The sequence below is a fragment of the Vipera ursinii genome (genome assembly GCF_947247035.1).
Source record: "Vipera ursinii genome assembly, chromosome: 2".
NCBI classification, from domain to species: Eukaryota; Metazoa; Chordata; class Lepidosauria; order Squamata; family Viperidae; genus Vipera; species Vipera ursinii.
This window is the reverse complement of record NC_139513.1, coordinates 124992189-125017980: the sequence shown is the minus strand read 5'-3', so window position 1 is coordinate 125017980 and position 25792 is coordinate 124992189. Positions and strand designations below refer to the sequence as shown.

The 25792-nt window shown below is 43.1% G+C and overlaps 1 protein-coding gene across 2 annotated transcripts in view; it reads left to right on the top strand.

The window, feature by feature from the left end:
* The window catches only part of CYTH1 (cytohesin 1), a 77630-nt gene extending 52112 nt beyond the window's left edge, over window positions 1-25518 (top strand). The window contains exons 4-13 of one of the 2 annotated variants that reach the window (XM_083353015.1): window positions 454-520; window positions 1150-1268; window positions 1987-2067; window positions 3059-3171; window positions 5226-5374; window positions 5681-5792; window positions 18430-18506; window positions 20897-20968; window positions 22678-22832; window positions 23837-25518. In XM_083353015.1, coding sequence (XP_083209141.1) covers window positions 454-520; window positions 1150-1268; window positions 1987-2067; window positions 3059-3171; window positions 5226-5374; window positions 5681-5792; window positions 18430-18506; window positions 20897-20968; window positions 22678-22832; window positions 23837-23915 — 1024 coding nt within the window. In that variant the 3' untranslated portion in view covers window positions 23916-25518. Of the gene's footprint in view, window positions 1-453; window positions 521-1149; window positions 1269-1986; window positions 2068-3058; window positions 3172-5225; window positions 5375-5680; window positions 5794-18427; window positions 18507-20896; window positions 20969-22677; window positions 22833-23836 lie in introns of both variants that reach the window. The other variant, XM_083353016.1, reaches the window with a different exon arrangement.
* The last annotated feature ends 274 nt before the right edge of the window (window positions 25519-25792 follow it).

Here is a 25792-nt window from a genome sequence, read left to right as displayed (position 1 = left end):
GTTGAAAATAAATCCTGTTGTTAGTGGCTATTGTGGACCATTGATTGATTGATTGATTGAGAAAATTTAAATGGATGCTCTATCTTACATAAGAACTTGTTACCTAATTCCCTGATAGGTTTGAGAGTGAATGTTCATCTTGTTATAGAAATTAGGAGTTTGCTTTTGTTTAGAACAGGGATAGGCAACCTCGGCTCTTTTATGACTCATGGACTTCAACTCCCAGAATTCCTGAGTCAGCTGGAGACTTTAGGTTGGGCCTTAAAGCCTTTCAGGGGCATTAGAATCACAGTATCAACTATTGAATAGCATCGGATGAGAATGTGTTTGTTAAGCTTGCAGTTAGAACACAAGATGGAGAAAAAGGTATTGCAAGCAGAGATTGTATCAGAAGTAGTGTCCACATGTTGGTTTGTAGTAAAGGAGACTGAGCAACATTTTTGTGTTACCTAGGAAAAACATGCAGAGAAACAAGCAAGTGGCAATGGGCAGGAAGAAATTCAACATGGATCCTAAGAAGGTAAATGATACTGCTTCCTTGGTGTTGCATTAATAGCAACTATACACCAGGCAAAATCCTGTATTTACCAACAGGATTAAAGCATGTGATCCCAAATTGGCTATATCAATTTGGGCCTTACTTATATTTGTGTTTATCTCTATTTTCCCTTCTTCCCCCAAATTATCTGCTAAGTCTCTTGGAACAATTCCTCCCCCAAGGATTCTTTGGAAATAAGCAATAAGGTCTGTAATTTCACTTCTCCATACAGGAGAATTTAAGGGTGAGGCTGTTTCTTAAAAGCAGAACTCATTTTAACACAACCCTAACACAGCTGGGATTTCAGTTTGTTAGGTCTTCTGATAGCTTATCATTATCATGGAAAAAGTGTGACATTTGGGATAAATCGTGTAGTGAGTCAAGAAATCATTTCAGACCAACTTCAGCTGCAGAATTCATTAAGTGAGTTTAAGGAAATTATTGTTACATTGATTGCAGACTCCTCCAAGTCCCTGCAGTCCCTTGTGCTTGAAATAGATATCAGTTAGGATAATTTGAAATTGAATGGCAGATGTTACAGGTTCTTATTTCTAGGCTCTCACATAGCAGATGTTTGAAGAGCTTCCTTTTCCACCCCCCTGGGTTTGCAGGGAATTCAGTTCCTCATAGAGAATGACCTTTTGAAGAATACCTGTGAAGACATTGCCCAGTTCCTCTACAAGGGGGAAGGACTCAACAAGACTGCCATTGGTGACTACCTGGGTGAAAGGTAATTAACCAGGCCATATTATTAATCATAATAGTAAAGTTGGAATGTAGGTTGTTAATGTAGGTTGTTAATGTGTAACATTGTTCTTCTTTGTTAATGTTTAGAGAATGAGCCAAACTCAGCAGAAGAGTACAGGTAGTCCTTGACTTACAATCATTTGTTTAGTGACCGTTTGAAGTTACAACAGCACTGAAAAAAGTGACTTATGAGTGTTTTTCACACTTACAACCATTGCTGCATCTCCATGGTCTTGTGATCAAAATTCAGATGCCTGGCAACTGGTTCAAAATTATGCAGTTGCAGGATCCCAGGGCAATGAGTTCACCTTTTTCAACCTTCTGACAAGCAAAGTCAATGGGAAAGATTCACTTTACAACCATGTTACTAACTTAACAACTGAAATGATTCACTTGGCAAAGATCATAAAATTGGGCAAACTCATTTAACAACTGCCTCAGCAAGAAAAATTTTGGGCTCAGTTGTAGTTGTAAGTTGAGGAGTATCTGAGTGTAGTCTGTACTCAGAAAGGAGGAAATAGGAAGATCCTTGTGATTTAGGGACCATCAGAGTAGCAACTCTAAGTTACATGAATTCAGCATATAATTATTAGGCAGGAGGAACAAACACAGACCTTAACTATAATCAAGCTGTCACCTGTATATGATGTAATCAGAATGATGTAACCAGAATTTCAATGTATTCTGTTTCCTTCCCTCAGAGATGAATTTAATATCCAAGTATTACATTCTTTTGTGGAGCTGCACGAGTTTACAGATCTCAACCTTGTACAGGCACTGCGGTGAGTGACAGAGGAAGAGATTATAATATTAGACAGATGCAAGTCTATGTGTCTGTAAGTGTAGCTGTAGATCGTGTTTTGCTTCCCATGGTTTTGGATTAACTAGCATCTTTCATGACTGGAGATCCAGTTTGGTGTAATGGTTAAAGGTACTAGGCTAGAGACTGGGAGACCATGAGTTAGGCACAAAGCTAGCTATGTGATTTGGAGCCTGTCAACCTCTCAGTGTTATGAAACTCCCAGCCAGGCAGGAAGGAGGGGTCAGATGAGGAACTAGCCTTGAGTCCTTGCATAGTCACAAAAGGCATAAGCCTGACTCACCCTAGGTTTCATGGAACCTTATATCTGGTTGTTCCCAAGAGAAGGCAAGTAGTCTGGAAAGATTCTTGTACTATAGGTAGAACACAATGAAGTTGCTGACTTGGACCCTTCACTAATGGATCTGTTGCTGACACTCCTAATCCTAAAACTGAGGGAATGGCAAACCACATCACAGTGACTGAAAAACTGACTCAAAGGCACACCCACACACAAATCACAATCCATGATTATACAGCATGTTGGCTGGAGCTATGGGAGTTACTGGGGGTCTGGTAGCACTTGAAAGTCCAGATCTGCTCTGTTCCTGATGTAACCTGTGGGTAGAGGTGTGGGGAAAGTTTTGAATTCTATTTCAGCCTCAAAACAGGTTTTTCTGATCATACCAGAAGTATGCCAATGCTTTGTTGACAATTCTGCAGCATTCCTGCCTTGAATCAGCCTTATTTTCACCAACACTTAGTTTGTCAAGCTAGCATCAATCAGATATGCTTGGTTTGTAACTTGTCAGAATTCCCAGCTGGTTGCTTATGTAGGCAAGAAATTCCGAGAGTTGTATTTCCAACACTTTGCCAGGGGAAAGATAAATGGGATATTATTTGTGCTATAGCTTTCCTCACAACTGTACAGCACACAAATGAACATATAGGCTAAATTTTCATTGCCCTCACAGGCAATTCCTTTGGAGCTTTCGGTTGCCAGGTGAAGCGCAGAAAATTGACCGGATGATGGAAGCATTTGCACAACGGTACTGTCAATGCAACCCTGGTGTGTTTCAATCAACAGGTAAGTGAACAACTACCTCCAGAAGTTGTGGGTGCTCCAACATCGGAGGTTTTTAAGATGAAATTGGACATTTGTCTGAAATGTTGTAGGCTTTCCTGCCTAAGCAGGAGGTTGGACTAGAAGACCTCCAAGGGCCCTTCTAACTCTGTTATTCTGTTAATTGTCACTTTAAGTTGTGCAGTATGTGCAAAGTAAAATTAATCACTAAGGTTTTTAGAAAAAAACCTGCCTTCTAGTTTACAGTGCTGAACCTTCAACTTCATTGATGAAAGTAGAGAAGGCTTAACACTGAAATGAATGAAGATGGAACCCAAGAACTAAAAACATCCTCATTCTTTGTTTCTGGTCTAACTGAAACGGGGTAATAATGCCCCCTTTTAAAAAAGGTGGTGGTAATACTTGTGAATGATCCAGGGATTCCAGAATTTGAAACATAGGGCTCAGTTATGCTTCTTAATTTGCTGTTGATATTTTTGTTTGCACGCTATTGTATAACAAAGGATCTCAGAGAAATTTATAACAATTAACTTAGCAACTGAGTTACCTTGTGATCATATGGACAGCAAATTTAATAAATAAATACAAAAATTAAGCATGAAATCATATTCAAAAACAACACTGTAGAGAAAATGAAAAAAAAACCTTTCATGTCAAATAAAAACAGATCTTAGCTGAGTTATTTAAAAGGTGGTGGGCACCATCACCACCACCCCAGTCTTCATTGCCCCTATAAGGCATATTTCTGGAAAAGCTATTTCTTAAGCATGCTATTACTCAACAGCCCTCTCCCTTACTAGCTACTTATTTATTCTGTAGGCACACACAGCCTTGGAAGAAATGAGTAAGTCTTATGTGAGAGCCAACTTGGTCTAATGCAGCGTTTCCCAACCTTAGGAAACATTGGTCTAATGGTTAAGGCATCAGGCTAGAACCCAGGACACTTTTTTAGCCCCACCTTAGGTGTGAAAGCCAGACAGGTGTTGGGGCCAGTCATTCTCTCTCAGCCCAATCCATCTCACGGGATTGTTGTGGAGAAAATAGGATGAGAGGAATGTTATATATCAGGGGTGTCAAACTCAATTTCATTGAGGGCCGCATCAGCATTGCAGTTGCCCTCAGGGGGCCAGGTGGGTGTGGCCTGGGTGGGCATGGCCTACTGGGTGGGTGTGCCTAAAGTGCATATGGCCTACTGGGTGGGCATGGCCAGCTCTACATTGTTCGCATCAAGGGTGCCTATGGGGGCCTGGGCAGGAGTGGGACAGATCTGAGGGTCTCTGGCAGGAGGAGGGTCTCTGGGCCAGGGCCAAGGCAGTGGGGGCCGTTCCCTCACTGTTTCCAGGATGGCTTCGCGGGCCGCATGAAACCACTTCCCGGGCCGGATCTGGCCCCCAGGCCTTGTGTTTGACATGTCTGTTATATATGTTCACCACCCTGAGTGAACATAAAAATATTAATTGCAGGAAATAAATAAATAAATGGTAGAAGGCAGCATTTCAGGTAAAGTGACCCCGATTGGCTTAGAGTTTCAAAAGACTTTAAAGGTCAAGCTGGGTTCCACAGGTAGTCCTCAACTTACAACCTTTCCTTTAATGTCCATTTGAAGTTACAACTGCACTGAAAAAAGTGAGTTACAAGCAGTCACAATTTTAGAACCATTTCAGCATCCCCCTGGTCACATGATCAAAACACAGGTGCTTGGCAACTGGCGTGAATTTACAATGGCTGCAGTATCCTGGAACCATGTGATTGTCAGTTGCAATCTTCCCGGCTGGTTTCTGACAAGCAAAATCAATGGGGGGGAAATCAGATTTGCTTAACGATCATGTAATGCAGTGATTCACTTAACCATGGCAAGAAAGGTTTACAGAATTGGGTGTGACTCACTTAACAGCTGACTTGCTTAGTAAGGGAAATTCTAGTCCCAATTGTCGTCATACGTCGAGGACTACCTGTAGGCGCTAATTTGGATGTGATCTTATGCTTCTTTACTGTATAATCCAAACTATATTCCCAAATTGGCTTGAATCTCCCGTTTCCTTTTCTTTCTGTCCCAGATACCTGTTATGTACTTTCCTTTGCCATTATCATGCTGAATACCAGTTTGCATAATCCCAACGTGAAGGACAAGCCCACTGTGGAGCGCTTCATCGCTATGAACCGTGGCATCAATGATGGCGGAGACCTGCCTGAGGAATTACTCAGGGTGAGTTTTGTGGGAAGAGAACAGACTGGAAATCTGTGGCTAGGCCATAATGGAGAACCCGGTGGGTGTGGTGAGTCACCGGAACAGAGGGCCTACTGTCTGTCTATCTGCCTGGCAGGCTCACCCAGGAACAGGTCAGGGTTGAACCTACCTTGGTCTTCCCAATATCTCCTGCTCAAATACTGAGCTTCCAAACTCAGTCACGGTTCTTGGGAAGTTAGAAACTGCACTAGTACATATTGAAAAGGTGGTGCAGAGCCTTTCCGTGGAAGTGATCCACCACATGTTTCTCCTCCCTCACACCAGAATCTCTATGAGAGCATAAAAAATGAGCCCTTCAAAATACCTGAGGATGATGGCAATGACTTGACGCATACCTTCTTTAATCCGGACCGTGAAGGCTGGCTTCTGAAGCTTGGTGAGTGTGTGTCTGCACGAGGCAAGGCCTGACCAACAAGGAACTGGGCTGCTGATGCTGTGGCATGGGCTGCAGGGAGCATGGAGCTCAGCAGGAGTCTCTTTGCATGGGGCTCGGTGGCCACAGTCCAGCTCAATGGACCAGCTATACAACCTGAAAGCTTCTCATTATCTTTTCTTAAACAGCATATCCAGCGAGGAGGGTCTTGGTTGCAGTGCTCAGTAACTTCCTATGGCCCTCTTAAGCTGGGCTTGGCCAGCCAATTCTTACCAAAATTGGGCAAAGGAATGTACTTAGGGAGAAAGGACAGGTTACTTGGGGAATGGCAGGTGAATCTAGTTCCAAAATGCACACCTACAGCTGCCTACAGAGAAGCTAAAGACTTATCTATGGTCCCTTGCTTCTCACTTTCATTTTTCAGACTAGTCTCTGGCATCACTTCACGCATAGCAGCTCTGCGCACACTGACAGTGTTAACAGATCAACTAGGATGCATTCACCAGCTCTCCTTGTGCAGCTCTTGGCTCCCTCTTCGTGTTCACTCAAAGCTGTTTTTTCAATTGCCAGAATTTGGCTCAAAAAGTCTTCCTGGCTTGTTTGAGGAACAGGTGGTTGTCTAGTTTTTTCTTTTTCTCTTGTAGGAATATTAAATCACCTGGAATCTGAAAATCAAATCTGAAAATGAAACTCTCCTAAATAGTCAAATTGATAATTGCTGAAACTTAACTAAATTAAATTAATGAAATTATTCTACATACATAACTTTTCATACTTTGCTTTGAGCCAGAGAGAAGACATACACTCATCTAGCTCTGATGTCCAAAATAAGATTCGAGTCTAAGTCCCCACTTTTTCTATCCCTCCTCTTCTGTTTCTTTAAATCAAGGCATGCAAAAAACGACCAAGGATCACTCTATCTTGTTTTATGACAGAACTAATGTAGATTTACTAATGCTATTATGGAACCTGTATCTCCTGTTGTCCTCACATAGACTTGAGAGTAGACTGATAAGTGTGTCAGTAAGTATATAGTTGTACAATAGTAATACAATTGTGTATTACTGCAAGTGCATATACCGTAATAACCACATTTTCCTATATAATAATGCTATATATTATAAGATTAATACACGTTGTGATTACAGTTCACTGTAGCAAGGTTTCTCTTAGCTCAGTAACAAACTGTCCAGACTTTCCATTCTCTGTGATGGGAATAGGAAAACTACGGTGCTTTAGGAGTTAGATTCAAAATTTCTTTCTCCCTAACTAGCCTCGATAGCCATGGGATGATGGAGCTGTAGTCTATCTGTATCATGTCTGCTCAATGTGTAATAGAAAGGCATTCCATTTAAATAATTACATAGTTGAAAATCTGATGGCTGATTTCAATTACACAGCAAACACCAGAAAATTGAAATCCCTTCCATTTTCAGTTTTACAATTCCTAAAAATTTATTGAAAAACATTTCACGGACCTTGAGTAACTGCACAAAAGGAATTTAAGTGCCTTCTGAGCAAACATATTTAGCTCGCTTGGCAAATTAAAAAATAGCTGTAGTATTTGGGCAGAATTATTAAGCTGTCCTTGTTATGGCTCAGGGTAAAAATTGAAGGCTGCTTGGTTGGCCTACCTGCTGGACCCAGTTCTGAAGAGATTCTTCACATTGAAGAGATTAAGCAGGTAGAGGTAACTGACAGACAGCACAATTTTGTCACTTTGTGCGAGTTGGGTGGCTATGTAAATTTGATGAATCAGTAAAATTATAGCCAAATTGATTATCAGAATAAGACAATGTCTTTTATTACTGTTGTTGCTCGTTGGCCATCCCTTAGATATAGAAATGACCATGGTTTAGGGTAGACTTGCTATCTAGCAAGAGAGGTTGATTGAAACAAAAGAAATAAGGATTGAGAAGTGAAATGCAAATTCCAACATTTAATATTCCATTTCAGGAAACAATTTCCAAATTTACTTCAGTTCCAAAGAGAATGCTTTGTTGTTTGTATTTCAACTTCTGTGGCAACTATTTTAAAAATATGGCTCAGATTGTGATGGTACTAATACCATGAGCCCCAACATTGCACTTGAAACCCAGTTCTGCAGTGCGTCCTGGTTTGGACATTTCCTCTGTTAACTTTTCTCAGGGGCAACAAAAGAGAGTGGAACAGATACTCCTGATTTATGAATTTTTCTCTGAGTGGAGTGAACATAGCCTGAAGACTTGTCCAAATAACAAGGTCCCAAGAGACGACCACAGCGGGGATGATCCCCGTCATCATAAGCCAAATCTTTTTAGAATTGTCATGATGATGTCTATTCAGTGACATTATTTTTTAAAAAAGGAGAACTTCAGCATTGTGCAATTCAGGAAAATGTGGCTAAGAGCACAGCAAAGACAGGGAAACGGAGGCTGACCCTGCAGAGACAGAGAAGTGGGAGGAGGTCTCCATCATTCACTCCGAGTGAGAAACAAGGCCTCTTTGCTACGTTCCAGAGGGGAGGGTTGAAGGAGGTGGTGGTAACAGGAGAACAAAGGTGGAGCAGGTAGGACCACTGGCCTTGAATGTGTGGGACATAACCCTGGTTTTCTCCACATATGGCTGTTCTTTGGCTGAACCCTTTGGCCCTTGATGATGCATGCTGTCCTTCCCATCCACCCGTAGAGGTCTCCTGGCCCCAGGCCATTTTAACACTCACCATTGCCTTGGTACTAAAATCACTAACTCCTCAATCAACTGTGTGGCAAACACATTCGTGATATGGCCAATGGCAAGAATTAATCAGGAGAGGTGAACCTGTCTATCAAGTGTCCCAGCGGCTGCTGCATTCATGGCCTTGGCATGCTGGTAACCCCAGAGATTTATCGGCTCTTTTTTTGTATTTGTATTAAGATAGGAGATATGTTGGCTCCCTTTAAGGAGAGCTCTTCCTCCCTCCTTTTCCCTTTTGCTCAAAAATGTTTAGCTTGGGCAATGCCCACTGCTGACTGCAATTAAATTGTGCACGAAGGGCAAATTTTAGTCCTTTGTTTTTTAATTTTCTTTTTCCCTCATTTGTATGTTTCCATGATTTTGGCTCTGCCTTTCCCTGCCCCCAAACATCAGGAGGTACGTACCCCCATATCTCCTTGCTAGCTTTGCTGGGGCTGAGGCCGTGCTGCAGTGCTTGCTTGTTTTTCTGTTCTCTTTTATTTTTACTTTCTGCTAGTGTTACTTGTATTGCTATTGTTGCCACCATTGCTAATTAGCTGCACAGTCCCTGGGGAACTCAGGGGTGGGGTGGGGAAGGGAAGACGTGGGACGGTGGGAGGCAGAGGTGAAAAGAGAAAGAGGCTTGTGCTCTGCTAGGCACCAAAAGGAGAGAGAAGAGAGAGCAGTGACTTTCCTAAACCACGAATCCAGTAGCTAGCCTCTACATCCTGCTTTTCTAAAATTCACATTGACTTTGCTGGATATCTTTTGTGTGAGTATGGCAAGTTCTAAAGTCCTGAAGTACTTCCTGTTGTCAGAACTAGGCCTGGGCTTCCATAGGGGCAGGAGCTAGGAAGGACATGATAGAAGTGGGGGGGGGGAAACTATTCCTCCTGTGGCAGCTTGCAAGCAGGATATCCTTGCTTGAGGAAGCTCACCTCCCCTTGGAAGTATTCTTGGATGATAGATAATATAGACGTATGCATAATGTGCATACGAAGAGGTTTTTTAGATATGATCAAGAAATACAGTGGTATCTTGGTACTCATCGTTAATTGGTTCCAGGAGACGCAATGAGTGCCAAAGATGATGAGTACCAAACAGATTTTCCCATAAGGAATAATGTAGTGAGTCACAAGACAGCCAACACCAACAGGTTGTGGGTTGAGTACCAAACAAATGATGAGTATCGGGACAAAATTTCCATGTGAAAATGTGTTCAGTAACAAATTTGATGAGTTTCAAAGCAGTTGAGTACCAAGGTACAAAGTTAAGCATACTTTGATGCTCTAAAACAGGGACTGTAGACTATGCCTCAAAACATGATGAGTTTTGACAGAGTACAGTCATTTTCTGCTTTGCTTTGCCCAAAAAGAGATTCTTAGATCAGTAAATTAAGTCTTGTAGAGCTCAGTGCAACTTGGACACATTGTGTATGGTAAGCTGTTAGCTGAACTACAATTCCCAGCATCCTTCAAACTTAATGAGAATTTTTTTCCCTGTAATATCTATTCCAAAACACGTCACACAACATTTTTGGGTTGGGAGTCATACGTTATTTTTAATTTTTATTTTTTTCAATCTGTGAGCACATAGGAAAATTTTTCAGTTACCAAGTACGGTAAGTTTTAAGTAATACTTAAAAAAAGAAGCAAAGAATTGAAACAATCAATTGGAGCAAGTTTAACCCCATTCCAAAATAAAAATAAAAATGGGGAGAGTTCAGAATTGTCAGGTTCTCTGTTTTTCCCCACCTCGCCCTTAGTATTACTGAAACTTTTCCGTATGGTGCTCACAGGTTAAAAAAATTAATAATTAAAAATAAAGTATGACTTCCAACCCAAAAATGTTGCATGACCTGGTCTGGGATAGATATTACAGGGGAAAAAAAACCATTTCTCATTAAGTTTGAAAGATGCTGGGAGTTGTAGCTTAACACAGATTAATAAATTAATCAGATTAAATAATCAGATTAAATAATAAATTGTGTATTTCACACAATTGTTTTACCACTCCAGTCTTAGGTAATGGGCAGTTCACAGCAATGTAACTGCTTCAAAGGACTTTTTACAGAATGCTAGAAGCTCAGTCTTGATGATTGCAGTGCCATCCTAAATCTTCTAGAACAGTGGTGTCAAACTCGCAACGTCATGTGATGTGTCGCAATGTATCGCAACTTTTTTCCCCCATTGCCGGCAATGGGGTGGGCGCGGTTTCACCATGACGCATCTGGCCCATGGGCCGGCAGTTTTGACACCCCTGTTCTAGAAGATGACCTTGCCTGTTTGTGTTGAGAGTCAACAGCTGTTCATCATCACTGCATCATGCAGCTGATGAACCTAAATCATTGTAAGATGAATTACGAATCTCTTCCCCATTTATTACACAATGCTCTAACTATTTCCTTGTATATGTTTTTCAGGAGTTGTGTTCTCCATCTGTCCCCCAAGCCCCTAGCATAGTCCATGTTTTTTAAAATCTAAAATATCTTCAATTGACTCCCCTTACATTCAGACAGGAAAAGTATCACTAAGAGAGTACTTTTAAGAGGAGCCCATACATACCGTATTTCCTGCTTGTCGTTAAAAAAGAAGCAAAGAATGGAAACAATCAAGAGCAAGTTTAAATGCAGAATCCCTATTAGTAATATGTAATTTTCATCCAAGGGCAATAAGCAAAACAAAAATGGTGCCAGTGTGAAAAGGAATAATAAAATATGAGTTGTTTAATTGATTGTAGCAATGAGTTAGCCATACTCTGGTCCTGTTTGGAACAGAGAAGACCCTTCCCTTAATTATATATGAGGTAGTTTCCAGTTGGGATGGGACAGAATCAAAATGTCCAACTGGATCAGAGGAGAGAAGACCATGATCCTATCTCTTATCAGGTTGGTTCAGTGTCACTCCAACTGATTAGAATCCACCATGCATAATTAAGCTGTTATTTTCAATTGGTTAACTTATTGATCAATTTATGGATGTAACTGTTTTACAATCTTTTTTATTTTTACAATAAACCTGTAAAATAGGTTATCCTTTTTATTCTATGGACATAGAATAATAACAGGATCAGGACCTTCCCCAACCAGGAGTCTGCCCAATGAGTTAAGACTAACTCCTGTAATTTTCAGCCTGCATGGTTATTAGAGTATCAGCATCCCTGGAGATGCCTGGCTGATGAAGGCAAAGGTTTCATTAATGCCAAACAATGAATTTGTATCCAAAAGGATGGAGTCCCAAAATTTGTTAATCATATTAGCATTAACTATAACTGTATTGAGTGGTTTACAGTATATCTTGAAGGGTTAAATAGTATGTAACTAAAAAGAAATGTAGGTATATCTTTTACTGTAGGAGTCTCCCTAGGTCATTAAAAATATACCCCAAATATTAGAATTGCCATGTCTGAACTGAAATTAAGGATGAACAATAGTTGACAGCAAGGAACTCTTTGGGATTTTTTTTAACTCTCAATTATTATCCATAAGTGTTCTTGGCTTGTAACATTCAGATATAATACTGTCGTCTCAGCATTTCTCTGCCGTAAATATGGTAGCAAATTGGAATTCTCTGGAGCGAGGGTATTTCTTGAATTGGGATTCAAGAAATACTTACAGTTGCTCAATTGCTCAAAAGATAACATTTAGAAAAAGATGGCTAAAATCTGCTGGTGGTTTCTGTCCCTCTAATTACACACTGGAACTCTAGTAGTTATTTACATATTCACCCAAGTTCAAGGGTGTTTTGAAATTGACAAATGTAATTTAATTTTTTAATTTTAATAATATTTATATACCGCCCTTCTCCCTGAGGACTCAGGGCGGTTCACAGGGCAGAATAAAATACTAAATACAAACGTTAAAACAAGATTAAATAATTGCCCATATTAAAACAGTTGGAATCAAGTTCTAAAACACCAAATTAAAATTAAAACACAAGAATAAAAACCCCACCAATCCCCATCAGGCTAGGCCGGCTTGAACAAACAGAAACGTCTTGAGATCGCGACGAAAGGAGCGAAGATCGGGCGCCATCCGGAGCTCTACCGGAGCTGATTCCACAGCTCCGGAGCGCCCACAGAGAAGGATCTCCCCCTGGGGACCACCAATCGACATTCTCTGATCGGTGGCACCCTGAGGAGGCCCTCTCTGTGGGAACGCACAGGGCGCAGGGAGCTTGATGCCGGCAGCAGATGTTCCCTAAGGTACTCCGGCCCCATGCCATGAAGGGCTTTAAACACTGTTACCAGTACCTTGAATCTCACCCGTAAGACAACTGGCAACCAATGCAGCTCACGGAGCAGCGGTGTAACGTGGGAGTATCGGGAGACTCCCAACACAACTCTCGCGGCTGCATTCTGTACCAGTTGGAGCTTCCGGGTGGTCCTCAAGGGCAGCCCCATGTAGAGAGCGTTGCAGTAGTCTAGACGAGAGGACACGAGCGCATGAGTGACCGTGCACAAATCATCCCGGCTAAGATAGGGCCGCAACTGGCGCACCAGGCGAACCTGGGCGAAGGCCCCCCTAGTCACAGCTCCTATATGGTCTTCCAGGGTGAGCCGCGAATCTAGGAGGACTCCCAAGTTGCGAGCCCTATCTACGGGGGGTAATAGTTCACCCCCCATAGCCAAAGGTGGAACATCCGAATAAACCCGGGATGAAGGTATGCAAAGCCACTCAGTCTTGTCGGGGTTGAGTTGGAGTCTGTTCCTCCCCATCCAGACCCGAACCGCCTCCAGGCACCGGGACATCACGTTGAGGGCATCACTGGGGTGGTTTGGGGTCGAAAGGAAAAGTTGGGTATCATCAGCGTACTGATGATACCCAACTCCAAAGCCACGAATGATCTCACCCAGCGGTTTCATGTAGATGTTGAACAGGAGAGGCGAGAGGACCGACCCCTGAGGAACTCCACAAATGAGAGACCTCACGGTCGACCTCTGTCCTCCTGCCAACACCGACTGCGAACGTCCCCGGAGATAGGAGGAGAACCACTGTAAAACTGTGCCTCCCACTCCCAATCCCCTGAGACGCCGCAGCAAGATACCATGGTCGATGGTATCGAAAGCCGCCGAGAGGTCTAATAGGACTAGAACAGAGGAATATCCCCTGTCCCGAGCCCTCCAGAGATCATTCACCAGCGCGACCAATGCCGTCTCCGTGCTGTGCCCGGGCCTGAAACCCGATTGGTACGGGTCTAGATAATCCGCTTCATCCAGGACCAGAGGGAGCTGATGCGCCACCACACTCTCAACAACCTTCGCAAGAAAGCGAAGGTTGGAGACAGGACGAAAGTTGTTTAATACAGCTGGGTCCAAGGCAGGCTTCTTGAGGAGAGGCCTCACCACCGCCTCTTTCAAGACGGCGGGGAAGCAACCCTCACTCAGAGAAGCCGATATAACTGCCTGGAACCAGCTGCGTGTCCTCTCCCGGGCTGCATAGACCAGCCAGGAAGGGCACGGGTCCAATAAACACGTGGTGGTGCTCAGCCTCCCCATGATCCTGTCCACTTCCTCCGGAGTCACAGAATCAAACTCCTCCCAGATGATATCGACAAGACCGCCAGTGTCCTGATCGTCAGACTCTGCCCAGTCAGAGTCCAGACCGGTCCGAATCCGAGCGATTTTGTCCGACAGATGTTGGTTAAACTCCTCGGCACGACCCTGCAAGGGATCCTCCCTCACCTCCTGATTTAGGAGGGAGCGAGTCACCCTAAACAGGGCGGCCGGGCGATTATCTGCGGACGCGATAAGGGTGGCGAAGTGGTTAGACCTCGCCTCCCTTATCGCAGCGAGATAAGACCTAATGTAGGCTCTTAGTCGCAATCGGTCGGATTCGGATCGGCTGGACCTCCAACCGCTCTCTAGGCCCCGTCTCCGACGCTTCATCTCCCGAAGCTCCGCAGAGAACCATGGAGCTCGACGGGATCTGCACCGGGTCAGGGGCCGCAGGGGTACAACTCGGTCAAGAGCCTCAGTGGCCGTCCTTTCCCAGGCTTCCACTAAGGCATCTGCCGAGCTGTGAGCAAGGGAGGCAGGTGGGGACCCCAGCGCTGCCTGGAACCTCTGGGGATCCATTAAGCGTCTGGGGCGGTACCATTTAATTGGTTCCAAACACCCACGGCGGGGGGTGGCAAAACGGAAGACCAGCCGCAGGAGATGATGATCGGTCCATGACAGGGGCATAATAATTGGAGAGCCCCCACCAAGATCATCTAACCACCGTCCAGATAAAAAAACTAGGTCAAGGGTGTGGCCTCCCTCATGAGTCGGTCCCGAAATTACTTGCGTCAGGTCCATGGCCGTCATGGAAGCCATGAACTCCCGAGCCAACTCAGATGATCCTCCCAGCGATGGTAGATTGAAGTCCCCCAAAACTATAAGTTTCGGGAACTCAACCACCAGCCCAGAGAGGACATCGAGCAGCTCAGGCAGGGCTGCTGCTGCGTGACTAGGCGAAAGGTACACCAGCAGCAAGCCCAACTGCGCACCAGGGCCGCATCTCAAAAAGAGAGACTCACACCCGACTATCTGAGGAACAGTGGCCTCCCGCGGACACAAGGTCTCCCTCATAACAACAGCCACACCCCCACCCCTACCCTGAGCCCGAGGCCGGTGCAGCACCCGGAAACCTGGTGGGCAAAGGTCAACCAGAGGAATCCCGCCCTCTGGGCCCAACCAAGTCTCCGTGATGCAAGCCAGGTCCGCCTGCTCACCCTCGACCAGATCACGAACGAGAGGAGCCTTATTAGAGACGGACCTGGCATTCAAATACACCAGCCGGAGCTCAGGGGGCTGCACACCCTCACTCCCGGGACCTTGGGGTAGAGCCAGAGGGTCGGAGTGCCTCACCGCTTGTAAGCAGCGGAGAGGCCTTCCCTGAGATCGATACGGCCCTCTGCTCCTACATCTGCTGCCATTCCCTGATGTGGGAATAGGTAGCCCCACGACCAGCCCTGGAGCCCCGGAGGTGACCGACCCCCGCTCCTCCCCCCTGCGATCTCCATCGGCCCTAGCCAGAACAGCGGTAGTTGGATAGCCCCCCTTATCCAAACAACCAAAAGAACCCTCCCGCCTCCCTAACCCCCTAAAAAATTTTGAAAGAAAAATAATCAGGGGCCTCTTATTAGGTCTACGTCGAAGGCCCCTACCCGTGCCCAGCCAACTCTCAGGGTCCCAATAAATGGGCCCTTCCTCGAGGTTATAATCGGCTGGTAAGGCGGGTCGCACCCAGGAGGGGGGAGCACCCCTGAGGGCGCACAAGTCCGTGGAAGAATATTTAAAGGAAGGCATAAATAGCAGTCCGGATCGCAGGCAGTCCATAGATAATAGTCCATAAGGAGGATCTATTCAGAGAGGGAGTCCCAGGCCTCCGTCCAGCCGCTGCCACTCAGCTGGATAAACCCCCCGGGCAGGCCTGCCACCGTCCTCTCACTACGGCCACAGAGCCAGTTCTCGGGGGGGGGATGGAAGTCTGGAGCAACCGCACTGGGTATAGCCTGCCCCATAGAGCTCTCACCTCTAGGGGCAGCAGATGTAAATTCGGCCATCCTCTCACAATGGCTAATACCCAGAGTTCTCTGTCCTTTGGGGTATAAGGGGCAATGCGCAATCGATTGTGAAAAGTCTATCATCCCCCAAACAAGAGCTTCAGTTTAAGAACTTAAGAAAAAAAAGGAGGGGAGGTAAAATGGCAGATCTTTTCACATTTTGCTTTTCAATTTGGGGCACGTACATAAAAAAAAAACCTTTAATCACCATCTTCTTCATCCAAGGCCCTGATCCTCAATTGTTGGTCTTGTTTCAATGTCATTGTGGACAATTCACTTCTCTTCCTGTTTAATGAAATCCTCAGTTTAAAGGTGGTTGGCCTATTGTTCCTTAGAAGCTACGTATCTCACTGCATTCTTTTTTGGTGGGTTCTTCTGGAAGTTGTCTTCTGCTGGCACAGGTGGTTTGTCCACCTGGGTGAGTTTTGTCTACAGTGAAAGGAAATAGGCAAAACACTACTGCCAACTACTTGTGAGGATACAGCTGGAGAATTTCTGAGCTTACCAACCGGCTCTCCTGAGGAGGCTTTGTTTTCTTTGCCTTTATTTAATGTATTGACTTGCGATGAAGTCGGTCATTCCATAATACAAGGGACTCACAACACTTGAAGGTTTCTAGGTTCCTTGGGGACTGTAGCACACATTATCTGGAGCAATTGGCTTCTTCCATCCACCATTGTCCTGTTCTGTTTTTGTTTTTATGTTGCTTGAATGAAGTCGTCTTGTTGTCTGTGCCTATATGTGGCGGTCAGGATCTCCCTGAGTGGATCTTCATATTTTTGCGCCTGGTAATCTCTGGTTGGCTCAACTCTGTTATTCTGGGTTTGGCAGAATACCCACTGCTGATTGAGCTAATTTTGCCTCTTCTCAACTTTGCTCTGCCTCTTGGAACCACAGGACACCCCCCCCCTTGCATAAGCTGGCTAGACCAGCCCAAGGGAGCTGTGCAAACTTTTGTCCTTTAATGAGTGAAGGCAGGCAGTTGTGGATGGAAGTAACCTTGGTGGCCTCTCTGGGAAATAAGTGTTCAGAATAGTATCTATTTCTACCAATTCCTTCAACGTTTCTAAATCTCTTGACAAAACCTGAGGTCAGTTTTTTAAATATTTTCCCACAGTTTGCCAAAAGTAATGTCCTTCCCTGAATCTGAATCTTCCTATTGACATTGATTTGATTTTCAGGATAAAGCTATTGGCTAATTGTGGGCACGGTTTAGTTGGGGAAAAGGGGAGGAAAAAACCCCCCAGAAAGAACCAGTGTTGCTATGAAATAAGCTGACAGGATTTATGACTTTTCCACTGAGCTTCTGTTTTGGAGTGTTCCTTGGTAAAGGATAAATGTCTGAAACGCACTGGGAGTAAACAGGTTATTTAGCAACTGGTGAAGCCAGATTGTTTTACCTGTGAGGAACTTAGGAAAAAGAAAGGAGATCTCTATATACCTATCCCTAATAGGGGTTAATTACTCCCTTGTAGACATATCTCCCATCTATTTGGGGAAATCTCATTTGAAAATAACCTGTTTACCTGAGATAACGTTTGTCCATCTGGTACCCTTTGGGTGATTTGGACTGCTGTCTTAGGCTGGGAAAATGGGAATCATAGGCCTGAGATAGTAATATAAGAAATCTAGAAGGCATGGAGTTGAAAGAAGCTAAGACCAAATTCCAATATCACACCCTTTAGTTGCTTCCTTTTTCTTGCATGGGTTACAAGTAATGTTTCACAAATCCAGAAGCCTCATTACATCTTGAAGGCACATGGGGCGGGGATAGCTATTCCTGTCACCCTTTTTGATCAAGGACATTTTCTTATCCTAGCTTATTGAATCTTAAAATAAAATATTACGTCATGGTCAGGTAGGGCTGAAAGCATCAAGATCAAAAAGGTTATTTCCTGGCTGCCAAATTATCATAGGGTGTAAATAATTCCCTCTTCTTTCACCTAAATTATAATAAAAGGGTTGTTTATGAAGTAAGAGGTGAAGGGGTGGTGTAGGTTGGGCTTTCTAGAGTCAGGTGGAATCCTAGAGAGCATCTTCATCTGAGGATCTGGCTAAAATGTAAACTTTACTCATAGTAAGTCTAAGCCTATATCCTAGTGGAAATCTGTTGCCTCTTCTCCATCCTTGTGCAGAGCAGATGCAGGTTTGTTCGGTAGCATATATTAGGGTTGACCAATGCAACCTTTTCCACTTCCCCAAGCTGTCATGCTCAGCTGAAAGCCACCTGCTGTTTTGGTGTGGGCCTGGCTCTGCTTGCGCTCTTGACAACTATGTGCTCGGCTACTGTCTGTTGTGCCCGTAGGCTGTAGCTCTGCCTTTGCCTTAGCTGCTCTTGTGTCCAGAGCCAGTTTTTTGGCCTGGGCAAGCATTGTCAAGCTTGCTTCTCCCTTGTGCAGGTGGCCGAGTGAAGACGTGGAAGCGACGCTGGTTCATCTTGACAGACAACTGCCTTTACTACTTTGAGTACACCACGGTGAGTGTTTCAGACTAGTACCATTTGTGCAGGTGCACCCAAGTACAACCTAGGGTGGCTCTGGTGCTACTTTGTTTTTTTAAAATATATTTTATTATTTTTTTACAATAACAATCTTTAGTGCTTTGTAAACAACTGTTGTCTGGGTTCGTATATTTAACAACAATCAATAATTGTTAATTTCTATGATTCCATAATCAACATACTAGCTAGTGATACATTTCCTTGATTTTCTCTTCTTCCAATAATATTTTCCTTTTGCCAACATTGAGTAAGTACAATTCTTAGTATTTTTGATACATACAAAGTTGAATGAAATTTTTTTCCTAGTGTTTATACAAATAACATCAATATCAGTGTATAACATCTTTTCTTTACTTCTCCCTCAGTTTCTCGTTTCATTTTTTGTCTTCCAAACTCTAGTGGTTCTGCTGGCATCTCTATAATCCATTTTATCGGATCTTCTTTCTTGTCCTCTGTTTATTTTGAAGTCCTGAAAAATAAGATGCTTTTTCCTTTTCCAATATTACAACAGAATCTTGCAGATTTTTCTTTGGCTGTGTTAAGCTGTAATTCCTTTCATTTGTAGCCTCCATCTTTGGGTCATTTTCCTTTGATTTGTGTTCTATTGTCTCATTTATTTGTTCATTCTTAAATCATCATTTTCTGAGAGTTTTTTAGTTGTAAGTTTAGGTTAAAGATGTGCTCATTTATATCATCTAAATTATTTTTAATCTCATCATAATTTGAAACAATTGTCCTTTGAATTAGTTGCAACATAGCATGCATTTCCTCCTGGAAGATATTTGCCTTGTCTTGAAGTATTACTCCTGCAGATCTCTGATGTTCCAGGCTGGGAGTTTCAAAAAAGAATCTTGGGTGTGGTTTCCTACCACTTTTAGTTAGGTATACAACATCCATTTTATCTCCCCCCTCCAAATAATCTTTCACAGGTACCATAATCCCATATATTAGTCTTAACCAACCAACCAAACTTAAGATCCAAACAACAAAGTCTTGTATAATTCTTATCTTTATGTATAGCCTTTATAGTCCAATACTTTTCCAATTATCAATCCACCACTAAAAGCAATATTTTATAATGGTTCTTCTGCTCAGGCATCCTACAATTATCAACCAGCCAACATTTGCAGTCCAAAATGTTCAACTACCTAAGAGCAGTTCAGGAGCTTCGCCCCTAGAAAGGTAGCCAAAATTCAAGGTTTTTCTTTCTCTGCAAACAATTCTTGAGCCTAAAGATCACAGCTCAGTAATTGTTTATAATCCAGGAAGGTCAGCAATTTTTATAGTTCTCAGTCTGTAGTAGATAGCCCACTGTATTTTCTCTCCGCTGTTCCCAGCTGTTCTCTGTTTAGCTGAGAATCACTGAGGATCAAAGGGACAGGTTGTTATCTGTTTCTGGGTGTCTTGCCAGTTTCTGAGCCGAAACAGCTATAATTTTATACTGTAATCCACCACTAGATGTCAGTAGCTATTCATTTTCCAACTTTTAAGACAAAAAATTATTTTCTTGTAATTTCATCAATACTCTTTCAAAGGGAAGATCTTAATAATTTCCACAATTTTCAGGTTTATCCAGACTATAGCTTTATATTAAATTCCATTTCAATATGTTTCTGTTCATCAAAAAATTAGAGCCACTTCTGTCTATGGAAGGGTGGGGCATTTCCCCTCCTTCTCACTTTCAGAGGGTTTTTGCTTCTTAGGGAACTTTTCTAGGAAAGTTGCAAGATAGAAAAGATTGATATTCTCACCCAATTTCCAACATGCCGTTCACAGTCTATTCTAATTGGTGCTTTTGGACTTTGGCTGCCGGTAGCTTGGGCTAGTCACCGAGGTGCAGCTAGCCTTTCTTCTGTCGGTTTGGAGGGCTTCCCCCAGATCAACCATCTTTCTGTGATCAACACGGAGCCCCACTGTCGCCTCTCCAGGGCGACTTTAGACCCATTTAGGGTCCCCTGGCAGAATGAATTCAGCCATTGGGTGTGGAGCCCTTCAATCCCTCGGCCGTGTTGCTACGTTTCAAAACTGGAAGTCTTGCTCTGGTGCTACTCTAAATGGTGAGCCTCAGTGTGAAGTCTTATTTTAACAGTTTATTTAGCATAAACTGTTGTGCTAAAACCTATTGGAATGGGAGAAAGCCCAAATACTACAATGAAAACCAGAAAAGATTGTTTCCCAATATATTTGTTGGCCTTTTTCATGCCATTTTCTCCTTACTTTATTATGATAGGCTTCCTCACTGAAAGTTTTGTCTTTAAAGCATTTGTCTGGATATATTTGTCTGAGAGAGGAGGGTTTTCCCACTTCGCTTTGTGATGAATGAACTGAGAAGATAACTTATGGATTCAAATCTGACCATCTTGTAGGACAAGGAACCAAGAGGCATTATTCCATTGGAGAATCTAAGCATCCGTGAGGTGGAAGATTCTAAGAAGCCGGTGAGTAATACTAAGTCTGGAGACTGTTGTGAAATGGGGTGAGGTCACCTTTTTGCAACCTTTCGTTCCTTTTTTGTTTTTTGTTTTACTATGGTTACTCAAAGTTGAAAGCATGGTTTCTTGTTGGAAGCAAATGAAAATTCTAGTATATGCACAAAGGTAGGAAATTGTTATTCAAAACCAAAATGAATCTCCCAGAGAACTCTCCCAAGCCCTCGCTGTTGCTGTTCTGCATGCTTTAAAAGAAAATGAGAGAGAATTCAAGAAAAGTGGGAGAAACCCTGAAATATGAGTTAATAAGCAGGCTTGCCTACATTGTTAGAACTGGTTCTATTTCTGTTTACTCAACGAGAGAAGGAAAATTATGCATGACACCCCCACAGCACTGAGCTCAGGGAAATCCTACAGAGGAAGAAGGTAGACTTCTGAGAATTGGCCGTCTTACCCACAACATTTTCAAGCCCTACCTTTGCTGCCTTTGATCTATCTTCCAATAAATCTTGATCAGATGATTCTTAAGGTGGTGGGTTGTGGGGTTTTGTTTTGTTTTTAGAATATTTTATTTTAGTGCACAAAACATTTACTAAGGCTGTCCATACTTCAGAAGTGATTTGGAAGAGATGTTCTAGATCTCGAGGGAACAGTACTTCTTTGATACAAGAGAGCATTTACTTTTTTTTAATACAAATAACATTATTAAGAATTCTACATATAAAAGATAAACATCAATGCAAATTACAAAAATTACAAAGAAAAGAAAAATGGGGTGTGTGGAAAAAAAGGGAAAGGAAAAGGAAAAAAAAGAAGTAATTTCTTCCTTCGACCCAGCAGGTAAGAAACAATTTTAATAGCTTTCCTAACTGTTCTCTCTCTCTCTCTCTCTCTCTCTCTCTCTCTCTCTCTCTCTCTCTCTCTCTCTCCCTCCCTCCCTCCCTCCCTCCCTCCCTCTCCCTCTCTCTCTCCCTCTCTCTCTCTCCCTCTCTCTCCTCTCTCTCCCTCCCTCCCTCTCTCTCCCCCTCCCTCCCTCTGTCTGAGATGAGCGGTTCAAAAATTGAATAAATAAACAAAGGGAGCAGCACTTCTTTAATGTACAGTAGCTGTATCTTACACTGTAGCCTGAAAAAAGATTTAGTTACCTTAAGGAAGAGGTGATCTGCTCATGTTCCCAAGCATTCCAAATGATTCCTGAAGTATGGACAACTGATATGCCCTGTTCTGAAATGGTTGCCCAGTGAAGATGAACTTTGTAGCATCTGAGCTACTATGTAGATGCCACATTAGCATTTTTATAAATTGCTATAATCTGATTTTGGCTTAATAAAAGAAGAGATGAAGACACTTCTTGACAACACTTAACAGGTTTTCTTTTGTTCACGCCTCAAATGGAGGACCAATCAAATTGGAAAGCCTTTTAACTATTGTTGCCTGTTTCAACTGAATTTGGAAATTAATACGATCAGGTTTGGAATAAGCCACAGTGATTGATTCAAGATTAATATTGACGGTTTAATTGGGAATCATAATTTATCATTTTGGATTACATAGGAAACTATGTTGAATTGGTATCTTCCTACTTCAGTTAACAGAAGTGGTTTATGGAACTGATATGTGCTGCAGAAAACTTGTGACTTTTATGTCAACTGAATTCTCTGTGTTAACACTTCTGACTTCATTTTTAATGAATAAGTTTTGACATGTCCTTCTTGCAGAACTGCTTTGAACTGTATATCCCTGACAACAAGGACCAGGTCATCAAAGCATGTAAGACTGAGGCAGACGGACGTGTGGTAGAAGGAAACCACACTGTGTATCGCATCTCAGCACCCACTACAGAAGAGAAGGAAGAGTGGATCAAATGCATCAAGTGAGATGGAAGAAGGGAATGGCCAGTATTTGAAGCAATATGGGAATTTACTAGAACTTCATGCATAATTCAGATTTTTGATAGGGAAGCAGTAAGAGGAAGTATAAATCTCTTGCCAAAGAAGAACCTGAAATTGGGGAGAGGGGAGCAGCATTAGATTTTTGCCAATATTTGTCAATAGGCTTGTAGGGATAGAGGTAGTCCTTGACTTACGACTATTTGCTTAATGACATTTTGAATTAATGACAGCCCCCCCCCCAAAAAAAAAAATTGGTTATGGCCTAAATTCAAACTTATGACCATTATCCCACCCCTGCGGTCACATGATCTCAATTTGGGCGACTGGCTCACATCTATGACTGGTTGCAGCATCCTGCAGCCAGGGGTCCTTGGTTCTCTCTGAGCTTGCTCGTTTTCTTGAGATGTTTCATTACCCAAAATAAGTAACGTCAACAGTTGATGTTACTAGTTTGGATAATGAAACATCTGCAAGAAAACAACCAAGTTCAGAGAGCGCGAAGGATCCCTCATTTCAACCCTGGGCTTCACATTTTCTTCTTTATTGGTATCCTCCAGTCTCTTGATTATGATTTGCAATTTTAAGCAGGATTCACACTTACTCGACTTACTATTGCATTAAAGATGGGTGCAAAATCTGAACCTGCCATGCAAGAATTTACAAGTGTAACGATTTATGATGGAAATTCAAGTCCCAATTGTAGTTGTAAGTCAAGGACTACCTGTGATGCTCTGATTAAGAGAAAACAAGGTAGGACAATCCTTAATGAGATCACAATAAAATGTTTACCTTTCTTGTAACCTAAAAAAGTGATCCGGTGATCTCCTTGTTAGGTGGGAGAATGCCCGGTGAAGAAAGACTTTCCTTAAAGAGTTAGGAAAGAAGTTGAAGCCACGCTGAGCCTTGGCTGTTTTATGTCTTGCTGGGAAGCTTTTGAAGAGTTTAATTCTCTCTTTTTCCCCCTGCCCCATTTTTCTCTCTTCAGAGCTGCAATCAGCCGGGACCCTTTCTACGAGATGCTTGCTGCACGCAAGAAGAAGGTTTCCTCCACCAAGCGACATTAGTCACCTTGCCTAACTCTGTGGTGGTGAACTTGGCAGGGGATACCTCTCCGTCTCCTGAGGGTGGGGGACGAGAGGCTGCACTAGATCGTCTGCTCTCTGTCGCTACCCTCAGGGGACCAGCTTCAGCTTTTGCTATTCTTTTCCTGTTTGGGAGCAGGAAGAAGGGAAGGGGGCGCTAGGCTGATGGCAGCCACCAGTTCACCAACTTCTTTCTTAGGAAGAATGCCAGCTTCTCATCTTGGCAACCTGAACCCCACTGCATCTTCTGCAGTGCATGTGACCCGAAGAGAAAGTGGCGAGAGTCTTTTGGGCTATCATAGTTGATTTGTTCATTGTGTGAGCTAATGGAGAGGCAGAGCGCATCATGCAGTATACACCCCTAAGGGGGATGTAACTCTATTTTAAGTTGCCGTTGCTACTCTCTAAAGCCCAAGCACCAGGAGTGGACCATGGACCTTTAAAGCTGTACATTGATCTATAGAGCAGACATGCTAGCTTTGAAGCCTAGAGATTCCACAGACACTCCATATTGCCTTTATTTTTTATTTGTTAGTTAAGCAAGATTGATGGCTTCTGTTCCCAAAGCGATTCAGCCAGTGTGGTCTGTTAGGCATGATTAGCTGGGACCCTCTTTCACTTTTTTTATAATTAAACATTAGGAGTATTGAGCAATCGAGATGACTGCTCCAACGCCTGGATTAGTGGCCTCGTGCAAGGCTGCCATCTCCAGGATTTCCACTGTCCTCGTTCTAGAGGGCACCTGCTTTAGGTTGTTCTTGTTATTGCTGAAAGCCAGTTCACAAGCTTGCAGAAATGGGCAAGCCGATTGTGTGATTTAGTATTGATGCTTTGCAGGAAGATTTTGCCAACAACATGTGGGGACTGCCCCACTCAACTGCTGGCTGTGAAATCTCCACCCTCTTTTTTTATTTAGCATTGGAATAGTGGCCCAGACTAGCAGAGTTTAAGGAAGGAGAAGAAAAAAAAAACTTCCAATAATAAGGAAGGGTAAAGCACACATCCTGGTGGGTGTCTTGCTGATCAGTCCTGTTGCAGTTTGTTTTTGGCAGGGATGAGGCCGGATTAGTTCAGCTGAGGTTGCCTTGGACCAGTGGAATTAGTAGTCCTTGACTGAGTGAAGCACAAGTAAGAGATTAGGGATTTGGCGGGGCTGGGTTTGCTGGCTAATGTTTTCAACTAGGTTTGTGGGGGGAGGGGGGAGGAGAGCCACAAAGAAGGCTGCTTTCCCTTGCAAAGTTTTGGGGAACTCTTGATTCCTCACCCAGTTCTCCAAGCTTCCAAACCCATCTCTCTATCAGTCTATTTATCTGAGTTGTAGATACCCTCTGTACAGATTTCTTACCCCTTAAGATTATTTTGTATTTGTTTTAAAGATTGTTTTTATGAAACATGACAGGATTCCTGCATATTGCTGTAGCACAAGGGGAAAATGGGGAGAGTGAAAGATATTATAGGCCAAACAGTTGGGTTACAATTTTGTTTTGAGTCTGTTTTTCAGGGCTGGTCTGGAACTTTTATTTCCCACAACTTTGTGATTTAGCACAGAGCACCTGCAGCAAATAAACATTGAACTCACATCTGGCTTACACTTATCTTTTTCTGCTTGTGTTCTTCTGCCGACAATTAAGCAAATTTTGCGTTCTGAGGATTGTTTTGCACCTAATCTTCCTGATTAGGGGCCAGATAATGTGGGCAGCCTCTTTGAATTTGCAAAATCAAAATTGTATGAAGTAACATGATGGAGAAGGTCTTCTTGTAGCTGGGTAAACCGGGATAATGAGATTGAATTAATTTGGGATCCCAGCAATGATGTTTTTGCATGAGGTTATTGCCAGCTAATCCTAGGGTTGCCTGCT